The sequence below is a fragment of the Malus domestica genome, chromosome 03 (genome assembly GCF_042453785.1).
Source record: "Malus domestica chromosome 03, GDT2T_hap1".
In the NCBI taxonomy this organism is placed as follows: domain Eukaryota; kingdom Viridiplantae; phylum Streptophyta; class Magnoliopsida; order Rosales; family Rosaceae; genus Malus; species Malus domestica.
In genome coordinates, this window is record NC_091663.1 from 18542453 (window position 1) to 18565532 (window position 23080).

Here is a 23080-nt window from a genome sequence, read left to right on the forward strand (position 1 = left end):
AACAGAACTTACTTTTGACAAAAACTAATGTTTAGCAAAAGAATTTTCCAGTTCCACGGATTCTTGTCACATTATGTGATCATCCAGTTTTACTTTTCATCTACCATTGTGGTTCTGTGCAAGCATCCAGTAAAACGAAATAAACTTGCATTAGTCCATCTATATAAAACATCACATCATAGACTGCTATAGCACATCCTTCTGTTTATATTTTGACATTTTCCGTCTATCTATGTTAACACAACACATTCTCACATCCTTGCCCACACACTCTCCCTAACCATAAACCTAGTGTGACAATTTCAGGAATAAACTGGTAACAGGGTAGCATAATTAACATATCAGAAAAAAATTAAGGACTAAAAGAATACAAAAGGTTTCTTGATAAAATAAACTATGAAAAATAAAGAAACTTGTATAAAGAGGTATGTGGTCACTACATTTTAAATAGCATTAAAAAAAACTTGAAATTTTTTAAAGAGCATTAAAAAAAAAAATTTAATTTGACCAAAGCATACAATACTTCTCAACATCTAGGGAAATGAAGAATAATCATTATCACTGGAAAGGAAAAAGAAAATACTTACAACAACAGGAAAGGGCTTATGGACTCACAAATGGAACTTCGAACCCTTTTGTGGCCGCTTCCTTCCATTGGGTTTAGTAAAGCCCATTATATTCATTGCCTGACCAATCATAATTTCTTCTAAATCCACCACCATTAGAGTTGTTAAACCTCGATGCAGAATATCTGTGCTGAAAAGCCTTTGACGACCCTTGTGAGATTGGGCTTCCGGAGTCATTCCAAATCTTTTTAGAGGATCCAGAACTTGAAGCATGACCACCTGCAGTCAAACTAGGAACCCTACGACCCCAACTAGATGGTGTTGCCGGAGACTTCCAATTGTTCTTTTTGCCTTTTCTAGGGGAGAAGTCCCCTGGATCATCCATTATCCAACCACCTCTATGTTTTGCCTTTTGTGGTGTTGTAAAAACTCTTTCTTCAAATTGGGTCTGTTTCCTTTCATGGGCCTTATTTAGGTCATGAGGAGCAGACTTGAATCCCATGTGGTCTCTCCTTTCCTTATGACGTTTCAAAACTGGAGTAGAAAAATTAGGTAATTCCCCAATTTTTTTGTGAACCTACAAGTTTCACAAAACACACCAGTTAGTTTTTTCACGAGTAAACTAACACTATGAATCGACAGTGAAGAAAATTTCACTAAAAACTAATTCTGGGAGGTGTACACTGAGAGTTACATTGACCAAACTTGCGCATTCACGAGCAATATGACCACCTTCACCACACTTGTAGCATAACCGAGGCGTTCCAAAACCAGTGGTTTCCCCACCACGTAAGCTTACACATGCCTGCATGTACAGAATCCCCTTTCTTAGACAAAAGTAAAAAAAGGAAGGGCGTTTCGGTGAAATGGAAGCAGAAAAATAGAATGCGAACCCTCTTCTGGACACAGGCAGGAAACTACAATTTTTAATAACAGAATATGATTGTGTAACATAACATCTCCCAATAAATTACAAGATATAATTGATAAATATGTTCAATGAGATTGGTGCATGTAAAGAATTGTCAAATGAAAAAACACAAACTAATACATGATCTGATGTAATCTATTCTTGAAGCAAGTAGCAAGAAATAAAATAACCATAACAATACATTATAATTTTTATTGTTGATAAAATTTAGATTCACCAACATTTCAAGCATGAGTAATAAAAAAACTAAACATCAGACTGAGATATATGTATGAAACTAAAGAGCGTATTTGATGCATAGGCATTGCATATCCAGTTTTAACAACAGAAAGACAAATCAAAGAAGTAAAAATGGATAGAAAAAAGTAGATGAAAAACAAAAAAATTTAAAGACCAGGAACAAAACTTAGTTTCTTCTAGAATTCATCTATAAACAAAAGGCTTTTAAAACAACAAGCATCGTCTTCTAAACCATACTGTTGAAATCACATCACTCCCTAAACAAATAAAAATTATGATATGATGTTTTTCATATTTAAGAAAACCAGTGAAACCACTTCACAGCACAAATCATGTGCATTCATCTAAAACTTTTCTTTGAAAAAGGTCCTTACATGAGCATGTGCTTCTCATTCATTAGATGAGTCAAAGGACCAATTTAGCACTAAGTTTATGAGTTGGACAATATATCCCTATTGCAAAACGATAGACCTTGCTTGCATATATATGCAGCTTCCAAGACAATGGGCCTTGTTTGCATCTATGCAGCCTCTAATGCACCTTTCCATCCAACCACTAAGATAAAACGCAAAAACAGTTTAAAGAACATTTGAAACATTTAACAAGACTTACCATACCAGTATGCCCCATTGAACCACATTTGTAACAGGAAACTTCCCATGGACTAGTGTCAACATACTTGACACAACATAAATGGCCAAATCTCTTGCAGACATAGCATTGGATTTCCTGATTCATGAAAAGAAATATAGAAACCACTCTTGAACATAATGCTTAACAATATAATTATTATCAATATCATATCATAAATCATATGAACATACTCTTAGAAATCTCACGATACCTTAAGATCATCAGTTGAATAATCATTCCTGCATGAGAACATATCATGTCCAGAATCTCCACATTTTAGACATATTTGGGATTTCAATAAGCCACCATTCTGCTTTTCTGGACAGTCTTTAGCATGGTGTCCACCTTTTTTGCAGATAAAGCAATCTTGTCCCTATTGAGATTTAAATCAGGTACCATAAGAGGCCCCACAAAAATAAAGGATGCATAAGAACCCTCTGATAGAGCACTCAATGAGAACAGGGCAAACTAAGAAGAAAAACAGGTGAAATATTGAACAATCTTTATAAAATGACACAAAAGAACTTGGCATGCAGAAACTGGTGAACAACTCATGAGATTTGGACTGGCACTATCTCAACATTATCTAGCATTAAGAAAACAGGAAAACCCTATTTTATTATTTATGGATCTTTCTAATCAAACATGATCTGGAAACAGCAGAGAGTATGTGTACCAACAACCTACTTCTAAAATAACAAGCACTTAATCCTTCTCAGAAATCAAGGGAAGAATAACTATTCATTGCCAAAAGAAAGTTCTCAATCCTTCCAGAAAAGCGAAAAACAAGTAAGAGAAGGAATCAATTTAAATCTTGCATGTCAACATAATACAAGTGGCTGAAGCCCCACCACCCTCCGGACTAATAAACATGTAGTAATTAAGACTTAGAGAATGGGGTCAATTCAACTAATTCTCCAGATTATTTTGACGATTATTTTCAGAAAGTAAAAGAGTCAACTTAAAATTGTGTTTCTCTTCCAACTAACCTTTCTGCAGTGTTTTGCATTGTGCTCCAAACTGCCACAAACAAAGCATGGCTTCTTTCGCTTAGCTACGGTACAATTCACTGCCGCATGACCTTCTTCGCCACAGTTAAAGCATGCTCCCCAGCTACAATCTGGAGGATCAAAATACCTTGGTCCCCGCTGATATAATAGAAATAAGATAGGCACCATTCTAAGTTCTTCATATAGATTTTCATTTTCGAAGGGGCATTTCAAAGCAAACATTTGAACTCACAAGAAGTTTCCGCAGCACAACATTGTCGGTAAACTCAACATTTTCCAGTTGCTTAGCCTCAGCCAAATCTACAGCATTAGCTTCCTCTATCTTCTCTTCCTCTTTTGCAACAACCTAAACAAATAACGGGATGCAAAACAGTCATACGTAAACAGCTCTTTCACCCTCTTGTCAAGCAAAGATTAATCCGTTTACGCCAGAAAATGAGAGGAAACCGAAAACAAAATTAAGCAATAAAGTCTAAGCACCTTCTCAGGTTTAAAATCAAACCCTCCAATTCAATCCCATTATTTCTTTAATCACAATTAACAAAATTGTATAGTGAAAATAATTAAGATTAATGCCGATGAAGAATATTATGGAATACCTCAAACAATCAAGTTTTCCTAGAAACAAACAGAGTAAAAGACGAAAATCACTCACAGCTTGATCTTCAATCTTCATCTTCTTAATATTCTTCTTCCTCTGCTTCCTCCTTACCTTCTTAGTCTCCAAACCTGCAGCCGCAACTTCAGCTTCCTGCGAAGAAGACGAAGATGGGAGTTCAACCAAACCGCCACTCGGCTCGCCCGACACGGCGGCGTTGTTATCGGATGCCAACTTCGCCGCGCGCATTAACAAAGCTTTCTCGACGATTTTGAGGCTGATATCTTCGTTGGCCTCATCGTCGTCGCTGCTGCTCTGTTCGGCAGCAGATTTCGAAGGGTTTTGATTAGTTAATTCTCGTTCTTCTTCGCTCACTTCGTCCCGATCAAGCTTGGCCTTTTGCCTCTCCCTCTTGCCCATGTTCTTCTTCCCAAATCTGAAGCCCTAACCCTAATTTCTGAGGACTCGCGACTGTCAAAGCTAAAGAGGTGGGCGTGTTTTTTAATTTTGATTCAACTGGGAAGCTAGGGTTTCCCACTGGATTGCGGCTCTCGGTGGAGATTCTGAAGTTTCTAATGGACGGTTGTGATTGGACTTGGACGCTCCGATGATGACGCGACTTCTAAAGAGGAGGCGCTTTCCTTTATGTAGACCATCTCTATCCTTGGCTAAAAACTAAGCTCCCGTTTGACAGCTCGGACTGTACTGACTATATCTGTCGGATATGATAAATACTCATCGGACAGTACTAACTAAATTAGTCGGGCGTTTGGTGCAGTATCGGATTAATAACCGTATTATTTATACAGTGTTTGATATTATATCGGATAGGAAGAAAACTTAAAATAAAATTAAACTTAAAAAAAAATAAAATGAAACCCATATCTCTCCGCCGCACCCCCAAACTCCCTCCCTCTCTCCCTTCTTCTTCCCCGACTACAGAACAAAAGAATCCCAAATAATGAAACCCAGATCTCTCCGCCGCACCCCCAAACTCCTTCCCTCTCTCTCTTCTTCTTCTCCTTCCCCGACTGCAAAAGAATGCCAAACCCCCTCACTGGCCTGGGCTCAGCCTTGGCCTCTGAGAATTTCTGGAAGGGTTCCCTTCGGGGTAAAGCCCTGCAATTCTAAGTCCAAATTTCTTGCTACCTTCACAATCTCCTGATCCAAAGTTCCCAGGTTCCTCACCTGCCAGTTGTAGGCGATGGCAGAAAGAGCGGAGAGCGAGAGTGAGAAGGAGCAGAGAGCGAGAGTGAGAACGAGCGGAGAGCGAGAACGAGCAGGAGGCCGACTAAGTTATACGGAGAAATTGGATGGGATTAGGAAGCAGGTATACACCGGGTAAAAAAGGTGGGCCAGGATTATTTAATCCGGTGCTTATTTAATCCAAACGGCACCAAACACTGTACACCGTATTATTAGTACTATCCGGTGTTTTATACGGTGTGCCAAACAGGGCCTAAATTTTTTAGTCTGGAAAATTTAGTTTTTAACTTAGAAATAATTTTTTTGCTTCAACTTTTATGGCCTAAAATTTTAGTCATGGATTATTAAAGAATGAACTTAGGCTAATTTTTTTCTTGAATTAACTTTTTAAAAAAAAAAATTATGTAGATTATCGTAAATTAATTTTATGAACATTTTAATCTAAAAATATTTAAATTCTGATAAATATTGAAAAATTACTAAATCTTTCCACAAAGCAAGCCTTCAACTTTCATCAAATTTTCAACTTTCACCAACTGTTCAACTTTCACCAAACTTTCAACTTTCACCAAAATTTTCATCCTCTATATAAACACAAGTTCAATATCGGTTGATCACACAATCTTCAACCTTCATCCTCTATATTCACCAATCTTTCAACTTTAAAAGTGTTTTTGTTTCCTAAAAATCTTCAATATCTCTTGATGGGTGATAGAAGAATGCGTAGCAGGGCAATACAGATGGCACAATACCAAGCAAGGCTTGACATTGAGGATGCTGAAATGATCAAAGCCGAAGTTGAACTTGCAAACTTGCTTATGCAATATGAGTAGCATGCCGAATCTAGCCATTGTGGTTCTGTCACAAGATGTTTATTTGTGCAGCGTGATAGAGAAGAGTGTCATGACTGAATGATGAAAGATTATTTCATTAAGCGTTCGAGATTTCCTGCTCATGATTTTCGGAGGCGATTTCGGATGAGGAGAGAGCTTTTTGAAAGCATATTGAATGCAGTTGTCAATCATGACCACTACTTTGCGAGGAAGATAGATGTCATAGGTCGACAAAGTCTATCATCTCATCAGAAACTCACATCTGCATTTCGGATGCTAGCTAATGGGTGCTCTGTAGACTCAACTGATGAGTATTGCCGACTTGCAGAGACTACTGTTATTGAGAACCTGAAGCGCTTCTGTCAGACAATTCAAGCATATATGGAGCCACATACCTTCACAAGCCAAATTGTGAAGAGAATAGGCTTCTACGCAAGGCAGACAAAAGAGGTTTCCCTGGCATGATAGGAAGTCTCGATTGTATGCATTGGGAGTGGAAAAATTAACCTACTGCTTGGGCTAACCAATTCAACGGCCGTCATAACAAGCCAACTATCGTGCTCAAGGCTGTGCGCATCTTACGACACATGGATTTGGCATGCATTCTTTAGCGCTCTTGGATCAAACAATGATATCAATGTTCTTTGGTTTTCTTCTCTGTTCGATGATGTTGTCAATGGATGGGCACCAGAATTTCTGTACAAGGTAAATGGTAATAGGTATAAGATAGGTCACTACCTAACTGATGGTATTTATCCTAGTTGGTCTACCTTTGTTAAAAGTTTTTCTCATCCCGTTAGTGCAAAGAAGAAATTATTTTCGCAGAAACAAGAGTCTTATAAGAAGGATGTGGAAAGAGCGTTTGGGATCATATAAGCTCGATGGGCCATTGTTAGAGAGTCTGCACAACTTTGGCATACTGAAGACCTCTATTCATCATCCACATCTTTATTTGAAGACTCTTGCAATGGCTCATCGAGCTTGTAGGATCCCAAACGCTCTTTCCACATCCTTCTTGTAAGATTCTTGCCTCTGTGAAAATAATTACTTCTTTGCACTATCGGGATGAGAAAAACTTTTGACAAAGGTAGACCAACTAGGATAAATACCATCAGTTATGTAGTAACCTAGCTCATACCTATTACCATTTACCTTGTACCAAAATTCTGATGCCTATCTATTGACAGCATCATCGAATAGAGGAGAAGACCAAAGAATGTTGATATCATTGTTTGATCTAGAAGCGTCGAAGAATGCATGCCAAATCCATGTGTCGTAAGATGCCACAGCCTTGAGCATGATGGTTAGCTTGTTATGACGACCCTTAAATTGGCTAGCCCAAGCAGTAAGACAATTCTTCCACTCCCAATGCATACAATCGAGACTTCCTATCATGCCAGGGAAGCCTTTTTTGTCTACCTTGCGTAGAAGCCTTTTCAAGTCTTCACAATTTGGCTTGCAGAGGTATGTGGCTCCATATATGGCTTGAATTGCCTGACATAAACACTTCAGGTTCTCAATAGCAGTAGTCTCTGCAAGTCGGCAATACTCGTCAGTTGAGTTTGCAGAGCACCCATTAGCTAGCATTCAAAATGCAGATGTGAGCTTCTGATGAGGTGATAAACTTTGTTGGCCTACGACATCTATCTTCCTCGCAAAGTAGTGGTCATGATTGCAACTGCGTTCAATATGCTTTCAAAAAGCTCTCTCCTCACCCGAAACCGCCTTTGAAAATCATGAGCAGGAAATCTCGGACGCTTGATGAAATAATCCTTCATCATTCGATCATGACACTCTTCTCTATCATGTTGCACAAATGAACGTCTCGTGACATAACCACGATGGCTAGATTTCAGCATCCTCAATGTCAAGCCTTGCTTAGTATTGTGCCATCTGCATTACCCTGTTACGCCTTCTTCTATTATCCATTGATGAGATATTGAGGATTTTTAGGAAACAAAAACACTTTGAAAGTTGAAAGATTGGTGAATATAGAGGATGATTAAAGGTTGAAAGATTGTGTGATCAACTGATATTGGACCTGTGTTTATATAAAAGAGGAAAGTTGAAAGTTTGGTGAAAGTTGAAGGCTTGCTATGTGAAAAGATTTAGTGATTTTTCAATATTTTTCGGAATTTAAATATTTTTAAATTAAAATGTTCATAAAATTAATTTACAATAGTCTACATAATTTTTTTTTTGAAGTTCGTTTAAGAAAAAAAAAAAACCTAAGTTCATTCTTTAATAATCTTGGGCTAAAATTTTAGGTCAGAATGGTTAGAACAGAAAAGCTGTTTCTGGGCTAAAAGCTAAATTTTCCAAGCTAAAAATTTTGACTTTTAGCCCAAGGGTTGAAGATGATCATAGGGCTTTAAAAGTTTGCATTTTAACCAAAAATCACCCTATAATTTTATTTAATGATAAAAACAAAAAAAAGAAAATAATAAAATACAAAAAATAACCTCATAAGAGCGCGTGCATTGCAAATTCTGTAAACTTACCATATATATTGCAGCAATCCACACCTTTTATTATTATTTTCTTTAATAGCTTCAAACCCTAGCCTCATAGCCCCACGTGCCTCTTTCCTCTTTCTTTATTTCATGTTTAGGAGCTTTAATGATGATAGTTAGTACTTTCAATGCTCCCCTCATGTTCCCGCTCTCACCATTTTCAACAAAAATGTAATAAACTATCCCCCATAATAATCTTAACTGATGATTTCCTATTTGAACTTCTTGTGAGAATGGAATAGGCTCTCATCTTTCCTAAAATTAAAGAAAGACTTGCTCTCTTCAAACTTAAATGACTAATTGTTTTGGATGACACTTCCTGAAGAGATTCGACCGTTATAATACTTTTGACGACATTCTCGTGTATAGAATAATTATTTGGGTATTCATTGTTAGAATGTTCACAGCTCATCCATTAATCAGAATAACAACTAATCAAAAAACACAACTAATCATTTGTATCTAGTTAATGTTGATGACAAACATTTTCCAAGTTTATTTTTCAAACCATTGGCCACTATTTTCTTGGCCCCCAAAACCATAGATGCTAGTGTGCATTTTCCAGTTGAGCTTTGTCTATTGTCCATTGTTTTCTCTGCCATGGTTGATGAAATAGTGATAGTACTAGTGTTCAATTTAAGAAATAGTTAGTGTTTAGTTTACAAAATAGTGATAATATTAGTGTTTAGTTTAAAAAATAGTCAATGTTCAGTTTACGAAATAGTGATAATATTAGTGTTCAGTTTAAGAAATGGTCAGTTTTCAGTTTAGGAAATAGTGATAATACTAGTGTTTGATTTAAGAAATAGTTAGTGTTTTGTTTACGAAATAGCGATAGTATCAGTGTTCTGTTTAAGAAATAGTTAGTGTTTAATTTACGAAATGGTGATAGTACTTGTTTACGAATTAGTGATAGTAATAGTGTTCGGTTTAAGAAATAGTTAATGTTTAGTTTATAAAATAGTGATAGTATTAGTGTTCAGTTTAAGAAATAGTTAATGTTTAGTTTATAAAATAGTGATAGTATTAGTGTTCAGTTTAAGAAATAGTCAGTATTCAGTTTATGAAATAATCAGTGTTTAGTTTAAGAAATAGTGATAGTACTAGTGTTCGGTTTAAGAGTTAGTCATTATTTGGTTTGAGAAATAGTTTTATAGAAATAATCAATATTCAGTTGTACAAATAACTAGTGTTAACATGAAATGACACAAACTTAAAAAATTGTCCAAACTAAAGATAAAATCACTATTTCGAAATTAAAATAAGCATTGTTTATCAAACTGAAAAATGAAAAATTTTCTTTATATTTTGTCTTGTAATATTATTACTTAGTTTGTTCCAAAAAAAATTATGAAACAATCGTCAAATAAACATACAATAAAATAAAAAGTAAAAATTGTAATATTTATGGAGTGATAGTAGAGTGACATGAGAGATGAGAGAAAATAAAAAAAGTAGATGTGAATGGGTGAGGTTAGACGAGAGAGAAATTTGATGGGAATATGTGAAAGAGGAGAGAGAGAGAGATGAGCTAATAACGGTGGAGGGAGAAAGAGAGAGTGAGGAAAGTATGCGTGACTGAGTGATGTGACGCGCGCGTCAAATTTTGTTTTTGATTTTTTGTTTTTTGAATTATTATGTTAAACTTTTGTCCTTTTTTATTTAAAACTTAAGTCATTTCTATTAAAATTTAAGCTCCATTTATTAAATAAAGTTAATGGATGATTTTTTGTTAATAAAAAGTTTATAGAAGCCATTTTCATTAAAGCTCTTTTTTTCTTTCTTTCTTTTCTTAAACAGAAAATGCACTTGCAGTGCAAGAGTGAATTGCAATATTATATTTTTCTAATGGAAATTTCCTGTTTTTTTTTTTGAACAAACAATATTATCTACAGTAGAATAGGGTCTTACAACAATCTAGCAATAATATAGTTCAAATTCGCCTTTGGCGAGATTCGAACCTAAGACCTCTCACTTATAAGTGAAGAGGAATACCACTTAACCGTAGTACTAAGTGGCAGAATTTTCCGTTCATTAATATGCTAAAAAAATGAACCACAACCAGTGGCCCAATGGGAAGTGACACGCCCCAATCCTGATATTCCCCGAATACCAGGATAGGCACGTGCTGGCCGACATCCAAGGGTGACGAAAACCATTTATTAAGTGCAAAAACTGAAAACAAGAGATAGATAAGACTTATAAATATAAAAGAATAATGAATATGCATTTAAGGAACGTGTTCAAGGCATACAACTAACTAGAATACTAAAAGAAATAATATAAAATTGAATGAAACAAAAGATGGCTCCTACACCGAGAGGACTCGAAGATGCCGATGTGGAAATGTCTGGACGCCAGGATTGTATGTCTCGATTTTAAGTCCTGAAGGGGGCGCAAAACAAACATGAGTGGACAAAGTTGGTATATATATATATATATATATATATATAATAAAACAGTTATCAACATACTACTAACCCCGAGGTTTTATGAAAACACATATATATCATGACAAACATAGGTTTTCCGAAACCTAGCATGCCGTGCAATGTCTCAAATTATAACTTGTATATATAATAATCACTAGTGAATGTCCGATAACTCTCTAGGCCCTATGCCGGCTTCCCGTCTTTGAGCAAACAGTCAGAGGAAAACTACATCCAGGCCCCATGCCGGCTCCCCATCCCTGCGCTAATAGCTAGAGGAAAAACACTTCATGCCCTATGCCAACACCATAACTATCGCCCGAGATGAACCAGAATCTATCCATTCATCCCGTAGCGGAATAGGGACCACTAGGTAAGTACAAAACTATTGAACATATATATATTGAAAAACAACTTCATAATATAAAGTCATCCATCATCTATACTATAAAGAGGTGTTATAAACATGTTCTAAATATCATGTCGCCATCCATCAGATATTCTATAAGAACACGGGTTATAAGTTAAATAGTAATAATTCAAAATAGCCTTAATAAGCATGTTATCTTAAAGCGTTTCATAGAACATAATTGTTAAATCATGTTTTTCCATGTATGCATTTATACTATTAAAACATGCATTTTTGAAAGGGGACTTAGCCGCCGAAGAGCCACGCAAACTAGCGAACACGGAAACGTTATCAATAATTGCCCCTAAGCACATAAAGGGTCCAATTAATACAACTATATTATAACAATTGAATTTGGGGAAACGGACGTCGAAAACGGGTTCAGGATGTCGAATTACTTTAAGAAAGGTCTCGGTTAAATTTCGTAAAAGTCAATAGAATATTCCAGAGAATATTCCTTGACGAAATATTCTCCATAAAGGTAATTAGGTGGGCTGGGTTAGAGGGTTTAAAAAATGGGTTTTGGGAAGTGGGCTTAAGGCCCGACCCCAAGGCCAAGGGTCTAAGGAGATAAAGACGGCCCGAAGGCCTTAAGCCTTTAAAGGCTTGGGTCTTTAGGGCACACGGGTTTGGGTTTTTAAAAGGAATGGCCCAAATGGCCTTTTGTTTGAAAAAGAAAGAAAGAAATAAATTAAAAACTAAACTAAAAAGGGTTGGGTTGGTGCTTAAAGGGCCTAAGGTCTATGGTTTGAGAAAAGGCCCGAGGGCCTGGTTTCTTGGTGTGAAGGTCGTCGGAGCTGTCCCCAGCTCTGGTCTACGGCAAGGACCACCACCTACTCTCCAATCTACCTACGAAAAAGAAGGTATAAGAGAGAGAGATAGTGGTTGCCTTCCCAAGGTCGTGAAAGGCGAAAGTGGCCGAATTTCCTCTCGACACCCACGGGATCGCCAAAGCTTGGGTTTAGCACACCCGTGGTGTCTCCATGAAGCTCGTCGTCCCAACAACACAACCTAGGTTAGAATTTGACCATAAGGACAAAGACGAAGGGATTTGAAAGGTTCCGAGGCTTACCACTCGTCGAAAAGACGAGGAATCTCGCCGGAGTTCCTATGCTCCACAAAAACGAAGGGAGAGAGAGTGTGTGGCATGGTGGCGTGGTGGTGTCATCATTAGAGTCTCCTTGGGTGTGGGGGTGACTGGTGTGTGTGGGTGTCAATCGAGAAAGAGTATGAGATAGAGAGATGAGCTCGAGGTGGAGAGAAGATGGGAGAGAGTTGAATTAGAGAAAGAGAAAACTGAGAGAAAAGAAAGAGACTTCGACGGGTTGGAGATCCTGACGAGGGAGTCTCGATGGTGTTGGATTCATGGAGGCTGCGAAAGGTGGGTGGTCTGCGTGCGTGTGTATGTTGTTCGAAAGAGAGATGAAAGAACGAGGGTGAGAGATGAAAGAGAGAACTCAGGGAAAAAAAGAGAGGGAATGAGAGAGAGCTCAAGGAGACTGCCACGTGGCAGCCGATAAGAGGGGACCGAGGACAATAAATCAGGGGGTGAACCCCTTGGGCTCACCATTTAAGACCCAAAAACCATTTTTAAAATGAAAAATATCCCCAAACCTAGTGAAAATATAAAAATATCTGTTTTTTGTTCCATAATTCCTGGGACGGGTTGTTACAATCTACCCCTTTTAAAATAATTTCGTCCCGAAATTTAAAATAACATACTACATTGAAAATCTCAAAAATAGGGAGAAGAAGAAATATATATATATATATATACACACATGTAACGAAGACATCAGGTCAGAGCGGTTGCACAAAAGAGAAAATGCCACACCGTCGCGATCGGGTTGCAATGATTCCATCTTTTGTGCCTCCAGGCTCATACCTTCTTTCCCCATCAGTGAAATATTAGAAAATATACTTTAAAGAAAAAAATATAATGTCGAAAACATAAAATAGCTTAGGGTCAAAAGTAAGTACGTAAAATACGATAACGTCAAAATAGATAAGTAATAACATATAGGTCGAAAACTTGTACTGAACTTAAAACTGAAAACAAAAATACTTTCCCCAATACATTTGTAACATCAAAAACAAATAACTAAAATAAAGGAAGTTAAAATACTTATACTGAAAACCAAAACTGAAAAATGAGAGTGGGTCTCGCCCAAGCATACGAACGTTACATACTCCGAGAACAAATGTGTCTTTAGGTCAAGCCCTAACAATTGTAAATCTGTAACAGCTGTTGTAGATGAGTTTTCTTGCCCACTTGCTTAACAAACCCAACAAATAAGTTATCAATACAACAGTTGGCCGCACGCGATATCGATCACACATTTGTTGTCTCGACAAGCAAACAGTAATTTCTTGAGGGTGCACAATTTCACACATTGTAAATTCGATCCTCCGAATACCAGTTCACAATACTCCTCTACCAACCAGTGTTGCCTATAGAAAACTCTCGAACCATGGCGTAAAAAGTGCCATACTCAAACCGAACAAAACAGAAATTGTCGTCGTAAAACTCTATCCGGCACCAAGCATCCAATCCTTCTAAGTTCTTCCAAATATGACCAACTACTCTAGAGTTTCACCAATAAAGAACCCATTTGAAAACTATACCTTGGGATTCAAGAGAAGTGGCTACCATGTTAGCAGTAGACCCAAAAGCTCAAGCCAAGCAAGCAGAAAATGAGAAGTCACATTTGCCAACAAGCAATATCTCTTCGGAATTGTTGTAGTGCTTAATCCACCTCTCCATTTTTGCTTAGTTGCAGATTTCTAGTCAAACAAGGTTAAAGTTGGTGGAAAGAAGAAGGATTCGCAAATAATCAACTTAAAAACCAAAGAGAGCACACACATTTCGAGAGAAGTGTAAAGATCTTTTGATTCTCTCCTCGACCGCTCTGTGGTGCCATTCCAGAGTGCACCAAACAACTAGAAGTGTTTCGACAACCACATACTCACAAACAAAAGAGTCTTTGAATGAAGCAGTGAAAATATGCGTTGAGACGAACATATATCGTTGGAAGAGAAACGATGTGATGCCTATGAATTATAGCAAGATGGTGATACAATCCGCTAACCTTCAGTACTAAAACCTTCAACCAACTCTTACTAAAAGATCGCTCAAACCTCACGCTTATGTGTTTCACGAACCGAAGGATCTTGGTGCGAGGTAGTGGAAAGCTGCGTTGAGGCGAACACATCACATCATCGAAAAGGTCTACCAGAGTACGATATGATGGTTATAAATTGTAGCAAGATAAAGAGTGGTGATTATTCAATTCAGCGTGAAGATAGTGATGCAATCAGCTGATCACTTACACTACAATCTTCACCAATCTCTTACCAAAAGACAGCTTAACTTCACACCTATATGGAACTCTTTCTGGTAAGTCTGGTAAGCTTGTGAAAAGGTTATGCTCCTAACGTTCATGTTCAAATCGATAAGAATTGGGTGCACACTTTCGCCGAATCGATCGATTGTGAATTTCTCATTGATTAAGCAAGAAACCATGTTGAGAAGGCTGAAAGAACACTTAAGAATGTGAGGGTTAAAACAAGTCCATTAAAATCTAGAGTACAAGATATCGAGATTTGAATCAGAAACCATGCTGAGAACAAACTTTTTTTTACTTTTATTTTTATTTTTATACACCCTACGTGTAATGTTCCGGCAAGATCCAGTTTACATTGAGAAACAAACAAGCGAAGGAAGGTAAAGACGCAAAAATAGAAGTCACTGTTTATGATTATTTGGCTAATCATCACAATAAGGTTGACGGGTTTCTTAGGCAAAAGGGAAACAGGTTTAAGCTCAAAGAATAGTTAAAAAATTGCTAATAATATTTGATGAGGCTATAGACATTTCGTAATTCCCAATACTTTGTGAAAGCTGATTCAAAGTTCAAAAATTAAACATAGAACATTTGAAACAACATAATGACAAAGAAGAAAGATATAAAACAGCCTATGTATGTATGCAGTGACACGATTGGCTACCTTAAAGTGATGCTCTTGAGCAAACCAAAGCTCAATGAGTTCAGAGAAGTTTAGAGTAAAGTTTGATCTTTGTACAATGATGAATATGGTGGAGTCTCAAGCCATTACACTAAAAATTACAAGGCTGAATAATTAGTGGACAAAAGCACTGGTTAGTTGAGCTACAAGCAAGAGGTTAGTTAAGCTACAAGCAAGAGGCTAAGTTCACTTCTATCGAAACGTACGTGAACAATGAGCTAAGGTTTACCACTGAGTACCAGACTTAGGTGAAATTCAAGAAGGTCGTTTATCCAAACAAGATTGGATCTTCATCATCTAAGTCTAACTACAACAACAATAAGAATCGTAACTCTCATTGGAAAATTGATGAGAATATCGTCTGCTTTCGAGGAGTTTCCCAAGAAAAGTATTTAATGTAAACGAAGTCAACGCTCGAAGGATTTAGTGTGAAGCTGACGATCAAAGGTTAAAGAACTTGACTTCATTTTTAGGGTAAGCAAGAGGGTTATCGATAAAACACTTGCCGAGAATTGTTTTAACGATCTACATGAATTTCTTCAGTGGTAATGAGTCCGAGAACATTGGTTCGATCCCACCAATTACCATTTACTAAACGTCGTAACAACTAGCGCTTACTCGCTTTCTCTAACACGCACTTCGAATGTTTCAAGTAGTTGACACTAAGATATGACTCTGCTCGCCATTCCTAGGGAACGCATGTCGCAAAGTACAACACTGCTTCAAATCTTCCAAATTCAAACCATTTAGGTTTTTCCGTTTCCCAATGCTCTTATGTAAATCCAACTTCGCTAGCAATTCCTAGGGAACGCATGTTGTGGAGAATCGATCTAATTTGAAAGTTATCCAACAATCCACTTCATCACTACTGAGGCACAATCTGGACACAAATTTTTGTATTTCAACCAGAAGCTGATAATTAAAATGGGGAAATGTTTGCACAACTGCGCCGAATGGCACTAAATCCAGAAGTCGTGACATCCAAATGACATCATGACAGACACACTACTATAGTAAGTGAAGATCCTAAGTATGCTCTGAACAAACCATGCTCTGATACCAATCTGACATGTCGCGATCCCGATATTCCCCGAATACCAGGATATGCACATGCTGGCCGACACCCGAGGGTGACGAAAGCCATTTATTGAGCAAATACTGAAAACAAAAGATAAATAAGACTTATACAAGGCCGGTCCCGAGATTTTTTAGGCTCGGGGTGGCGTAAAAAAAAAGCCCTAACTTCATGTAAGAAAATTATTTATTTTCACACGTAAGACATCGATAAAATTATACTTAGAAAAACACTTCAAACTCAATAATTTAGAAACACAGAAAGACTACTTTATTTTGTATTGAGAGAGGGAAACAAAAAAACTTCGGGCTTACAAGTAGATAGATGATGAATTTTGCTTTTCATCTGAACTTTGAATGTGTTTTTGAATAAATCGTGATGTGTTTTTTTTCTTATTTACTAACCTTGTCAATATGAGATTAAAAAATAATGATGTTTTCGAGTCTTTAATTGATATGTATTATTAATGAGTGGGCACTAAATTAAACATTTTGATGACACGTTATATAATTTGCAAATTTGGTATTTGTTGAAAATTAGACTTGAATTAAAACGAATATTTAAAAATAACAACCCGCATAGTTACTAGATAGTAACTAAAAATAAGTTAACAACCAAACAAAAATTTGTAAAAATTGAAAAGAATAAACATGCACATAGCATTTCGAACTTAGGACCTCTTGTTAATTTTAAACAACAAAATTCATTGTTTATAATTAAACTTCTTGATCTTTTAACCAAATTTTATAAATTTATACTCTTATGAAAAGAAATTAGTAAAAAATGGAAAGTAAATAAGCACACATGGTATTTTGAACCCAAGACCTCTTCATTATTTTCAAATGATAAACCACCACTTCTAGTTAAATTTATGTGTCCTTGAACCAAATTTTATAAATTTATACTCTTATAAAAACATATATAAATATACCACCCTAATAATTTTGGTGCCCCTAATTTTGTTGGGCCCTGGACGGTCTCCCTGCCTGCACTGGGCCTGGGCCTGCCCTGGACTTATAAATATAAAAGAATAATGAATATGCATTTAAGGACAACTAACTAGAACACTAAAAGAAATCATACAAAATTGAATGAAACAAAAGATGGATCCTACACCAAGAGGACTGGAAGATGCCGATACGGAAGTGTCTGGACGCCAAGATTGTATGCCTTGATTCTACGTCTTGAAGGGGGCGCAAAACAAACATCAGTGGACCAAGTTGATATATATATATATATATATAATAAAACAGTTATCAACATACCAACCCCCAGGTTTTATGAAAACACATATATATCATGATAAACATAGGTTTTCCGAAACCTAGCATGCCATGCAATGTCTCAAATCATAACTCGTATATATGATAATCACTAGTAAATGTCCGATAATTCTCCAGGCCCCATGCCAGCTCCCAATCTCTAAGCAAACAATCAGAGGAAATTACCCTTGGGCCCCATGCCGGCTCCCCATCCCTGGGCTAATAGCCAGAGGAAAAACACTTCAGGCCCTATGTCAGCACCATAACCGTCGCCCAGGAAGGACTGGAATCTATCCCTTTGTCTCGTAGCGGAATAGGGACCACTAAGTAAGTACAAAACCACTGAACATACGTATATTAAAAAACAACTTCATAGTATAAAGTCATCCATCATCTATATTATAAAGAGGTGTTCTAAATATGTTCTAAATATCATATCGTCATCCATTAGATATTCTATAAGAACACGGGTTATAAGAAAAATAGTAATAATTCAAAATAGCCTCAATTAGCATGTTATCTCAAAGCGTTTCATAGAACATAATTGTTAAATCATGCTTTTCCATGTATGCATTTCTACTATTAAAACATGCATTTTTAAAGTGGGACTTAGCCGCCAAAGAGCCACGCAAACTAGCGAACACGGAAATGTCATCAATAATTGCCCTTAAGCACATAAATGGTCGAATTAATACAACTATATTATAACAATTAAATTTGGGGAAACGGACGTCGAAAACGGGTTCGGGACCTCGAATTATCCTAAAGAAGGATCATAGTTAAATTTCGTAAAAGTCAATAGAATATTCCCTATAATGAGTTAGGGTTTAAGGTTTAGGTAATTAGGTGGGCTGGGTTAGTGGGTTTTGGGAAGTGGGCTTAAGGCCCGGCCTCAAGGCCAAGGGCCTAAAGAGAGAAAGACGGCCCGAATGCCTTAAGCCTTTAAAGGCTTGGGTCTTTAGGGCACACGAGTCTGGGTTTTTAAAAAGAATGGCCCAAAGGGCCTTTTGTTTGAAAAAGAAAGAAAGAAATAAATTAAAAACTAAACAAAAAAGGGTTGGGTTGGTGCTTAAAGGGCCTAAGGTCCGTGGTTTTGAGAAAAGGCCTGGTTTCTTGGCATGGAGGTCACCGGAGCTTTCCCCAGCTCCGGTCGATGGCAAGGACCACTACCTACTCTCCGATCTACCTACGAAAAAGATGGTACAAGAGAGAAAGAGAGAGAGAGAGAGAGAGAGAGAGAGAGAAAGAGAGAGAGAGAGAGAGAGAGAGAGAATGGTTACCTTCCCAAGGTCGTGAAAAGGCCCGAAGGTGGCCGGATTTCCTCTCGACACCCATAGGATCGCCGGAGCTTAGTTTTAGCACACCCATGGTGTCTCCGTGCAGATTCGTCGTCCCAACAACATAACCTATGTTAGAATTTGACCACAAGGACAAAGACGAAGAGATTTCAAAGGTTCTGAGGCTTACCACTCGTCGAAAAGATGAAGAATCTCGCCGGAGTTCCTGTGCTCCACAAAGACGAAGGGAGAGAGATTGTGTGGCACGGTGGTGTGGTGATGTCATCATCGGAGTCTCCTTAGGTGTGGGGGTGACTAGGTGTGTGTGTAGGTGTCAATCGTGAAAGAGGTCTGAGATAGATAGATGAGCTCAAGAGGGAGAAAATATGGGAGAGAGTTAAATGAGAGAAAGAGAAAATTGAGAGAGAATAGAGAGACTTCGACGAGTTGGAGATCCTGACGAGGGAGTCTAAAGGGTGATGGATTCATGGAGGCTGCGAAAGGTGGGTGGTATGCGTGCGTGTGTATGTTGTTCGAAAGAGAGATGAAGGAGAGAACTCGGGGAAAAGAGAGAAGGAAAGAGAGATAGCTCAAGGAGATTGCCACGTGGCAGCCGATGAAAGGGGACCAGGGAAACAAATCAGGGGGTGGGCCCTTTGGGCTCACCATTTAAAACCCAAAAACCATTTTTAAAAGGAAAAATATCCCCAAACTTAAGAAAATATAAAAATACCTTTTTTTGTTCCATAATTATTGGGACGGGTTTTTATAGGAAGGGCACGAATTTCGGCTTTCAAAATACAAAAAACTGGGAGGTCCCGAGTTCGAGACTCCAAGTTCATGAGTCCATTTAACTGTGACCAGGGGAGGCTAAAATGCCTCTGTGAATCTTTTCGGCCTCCAAAATGGATGAATAGTCATGGCTTGCACCCATTGTCCCCATTTTCTTTTAAAAAAAATGCTAAAAAAAATATTTATTTTGCATATCTTTGCTCATTAGTTAGTAGTTAGAGTGTTTCTTTTCAATTCATAGTCTTTCAAATTTAAAGGAGAATAGGTGGTTTTTTTAAAAATTAAATTATGGTTTAATTATATTTGTTCTCAATTTGTAAGTGATATATCTTAAGTTTAAATCTCGTGAATAAGTAGTTCGATAGCAAATTATATTCCATCAAGTCTTAATACAAATATATCTTTGCACCAATACAAAAGAAATCTATCTGTATATAATTAATTTTGTTTTAAAACAATATTAAGCTCGGAATTAGTTTTTCAATTGTTAGCAAATAGTAAATACTATTCCATTTATAAATCAGTCTCTGAATAGATCATATTTTATTTGAATCTAAATTTGATTCGCTATTGTTAACATTAGAAAATTGGCCCGCGCACTTCTACAAGTTCTTATTCTGTTATGCATTTTCAATTAGATTAATTTAGAAAATATACATCTTAGTTCAACCAATTTAAAAAAAAAAAAAACACACACACACACACACAGAGGCAAACACAGATAATTTAACATAATTTGAAAGTTGAAGACCAAGGTTAACCGATATGGCAGAATAAGTATTTTAACTTGCATTTAAATTGAATTTACTTTACATCAAAACCCCATGCAAAATCAAAAGGGTTGAAGTTTGAGGCAACAAAAGATGCAACCATAAAAGATATAGGTTTACATAATGAAAGCAAGTAGCATGCAGTTTACAAATATTTTGTATGTGCATACAACATAACGAAATACATGTCCTGCAAGCTATGATATTGCTGTAGCGATTGCAAAAAGATTTAAAAAAAGCTTTTTTAGACTATCTACAACACTTAAGTTTGGAAGTGGGATGCCCAAAAAATATACACTTATCTTGTTACCTGCACGAAGTCATCATTAAATCCTTAAGTGCTCACTTCTTCTGAGAATGAACATCTCTGGCACTGAAATGGAAATAGGAGAGCATATCTCAATAACGGGTGGAGACACATATACTATTTAGGTAACGAGCTAAACAATGCTTTGTAACCTTTCTTTGATTTTTTTTATTTTTTTATTTTTTGTTTGCGACCTGTTTCTTAGTGCACCGATAGGAAGTTTGTTTGAAGGCTCTGTCTTAGGAAGAATTATCTTAGAGAATTCCCCAGACACTTTGGCTGAACTTGTGATTTGCGGTTGGTGCTCTTTCTCAAGTTTTGCTGTAAATTGATATCCAAGTTAAAGGTCAGCAATAAGGGTTACAAATGTACACAGAACCAGTTAATATATTGTTAAAGTCAAGTAATATAAAAGAAAAATTAACCTTTGAGTTTTTTTTCAGGTTCTGGTTCAACAACAATGCCCTTTTCACAACCCTGCTTGAGGAAAGTGATTGGATTTCTTCTACCCATGGTTCCAAAGGTGTAAAGTTCTCAAAGTGCACATGTATATATCAAATTTTAGTTTTAAGGGCATGCTTATGTTTTCAAAAATTATATGTAGTATTATATTGTTTTCAAAACAGAGGGTTAGTATGTTAAAAAAAAATAATAATGTTTTACGAAACCTTATTTTGCGTCCACTCACATTTTTATGTTTTGCACCCCCTCAGAAATCGGTAGCAGTTGATGTGAGCATATTCGACGTCGAGGCATTTTCTCAGGCTCCAACATATCCTTATCGAGTAGGTTACCTAATCGGCTTTATTCGTAATGTATTTGTAATGTATTTAGACATCTATTCTCTGAACCTGTTATCATCCATGTACTAGAGGGTCATAAACCCATTAAGTGTGGCCCTTTGAGGATGTGTTGAAATAAATTTGATTACCTGTAGGTATTTTGATTTGGGTTTATCCATATTTTAGAGGAAGTTATGCCGAACTTTCAGTAGATTTTATTAGTTGATAATTTTAGTTATGATTTCATGCATATCAAGGCTTCGTCACCCATCTAGGTGATGACCTGCACGCATCGGTTTTGGTGTTCACTAAACATTGGGGTCAGAGTGTGTCATGGTGGGTATGTGGCTAAGGAATCTTGTAAGTAATTCACTTAACCTTCGTTCTTTGTTGCATAACTGATTTACAAACAACTGGACGTGTAATTGAGTTTACATATCATATTTATTATTTATTTTTCCATTGTGCTAATATTAAATTAATTTCAATTATATATCCGAAAATTCAACTTTTTTTCTCTTACAAATTTTGGATTCCAAATGCAATTTCTCTACTTATAACCACAATAAATTTCTTGGTGTTTAATTTATTACCAGCTATATAACTACTCTAAATTAGACTAATGGAAGGGGAGATATGAACTCATGACCTAGCAAGTCGAAAAATTAGGACATAATTACTATAGTATTAGTAATTCACCACTTGCACTTGGTGTTTACAGTTGAAGACTTTATTATATACACCTTATGAAACTTAACTTGAGTCTTACTAATCTTTGAAATTAAAATTATATCACTTAACTCTTTGAAACTCAACTCGTGTTAGAGCTACAAGGGGTCATATTCAGTGCCATATACAATTTGAAGGGATTTGTTAATAGCTTTTGTTGGTATGAAGCAAAGTGAGACGCAATTTGAGTTTCAGAAGATTAAGTGACAAAACTTGAATTTTGAGGAGTTAAGTGAAGCCTTGCGTTTGATGGGATGTTGTTGTGAATATCCTAAAGTTAAAACATTGGATTCCAATTTCCAAAAAGTTGGACAATAAAAGAAGACATTTAAATAAGGGCACCGACATACATACATGACTCCCACAAAAAAAATTCAAGCTTATTTTTATTTATGCTCCCTGGAACTCCATTTTGATCTCACTTTACCATCTCTAACTCCAAAATCACCACTTTACTTTCTGAAACTCAAAATTCGTACCACTTGACTTGTGAACTTTCTCTTTTCCCTGAAACTTATATGTCGTCTCTTGAACATAGAGGCTCAACATCCAATAAGACCATGCCACATGTACAACAAATTTGATTCTAAACCTCCATTATGCGTTAATATTCAACAATCATATAATATTAAGTTTAAAAGAAATTGAAGAGATGAAAAAGATAAAAAAGGAAATTGATTAGTTTGTCGTAC

The 23080-nt window shown here is 36.7% G+C and overlaps 1 protein-coding gene across 2 annotated transcripts; it reads right to left on the minus strand.

Moving 5' to 3' along the window:
• Positions 1–397: 397 nt before the first annotated feature.
• Positions 398–4595, minus strand: LOC103425565 (uncharacterized). 2 transcript variants are annotated; one of them, XM_008363658.4, is made up of 7 exons: positions 4036–4595; positions 3613–3726; positions 3360–3518; positions 2582–2743; positions 2350–2466; positions 1261–1371; positions 398–1143 (listed from the first exon to the last, which is right to left on the minus strand). In XM_008363658.4, exons 1-7 carry the CDS (start codon positions 4396–4398, stop codon positions 661–663), a joined length of 1509 nt encoding a protein of 502 aa, XP_008361880.1. In that variant the 5' UTR covers positions 4399–4595; the 3' UTR covers positions 398–660. The 2 variants fall into 2 exon arrangements, with proteins under 2 accessions (XP_008361880.1, XP_028955796.1); XM_029099963.2 differs by having other exon boundaries at positions 1249–1371.
• Between the last annotated feature and the right edge of the window lie 18485 nt (positions 4596–23080).

Excerpts from the sequence above, each read along its gene's own strand:
- LOC103425565 (XM_029099963.2), bottom strand. The coding sequence starts at position 4,398 with ATGGGCAAGAGGGAGAGGCAAAAGGCCAAGCTTGATCGGGACGAAGTG. Across the intron at positions 2,467-2,581 it reads ATTCAACTGATGATCTTAAG|GAAATCCAATGCTATGTCTG; the intron begins GTATCGTGAGAT and ends TTCATGAATCAG. Across the intron at positions 1,144-1,248 it reads TGGTCAATGTAACTCTCAGT|GTTCACAAAAAAATTGGGGA; the intron begins GTACACCTCCCA and ends TGAAACTTGTAG.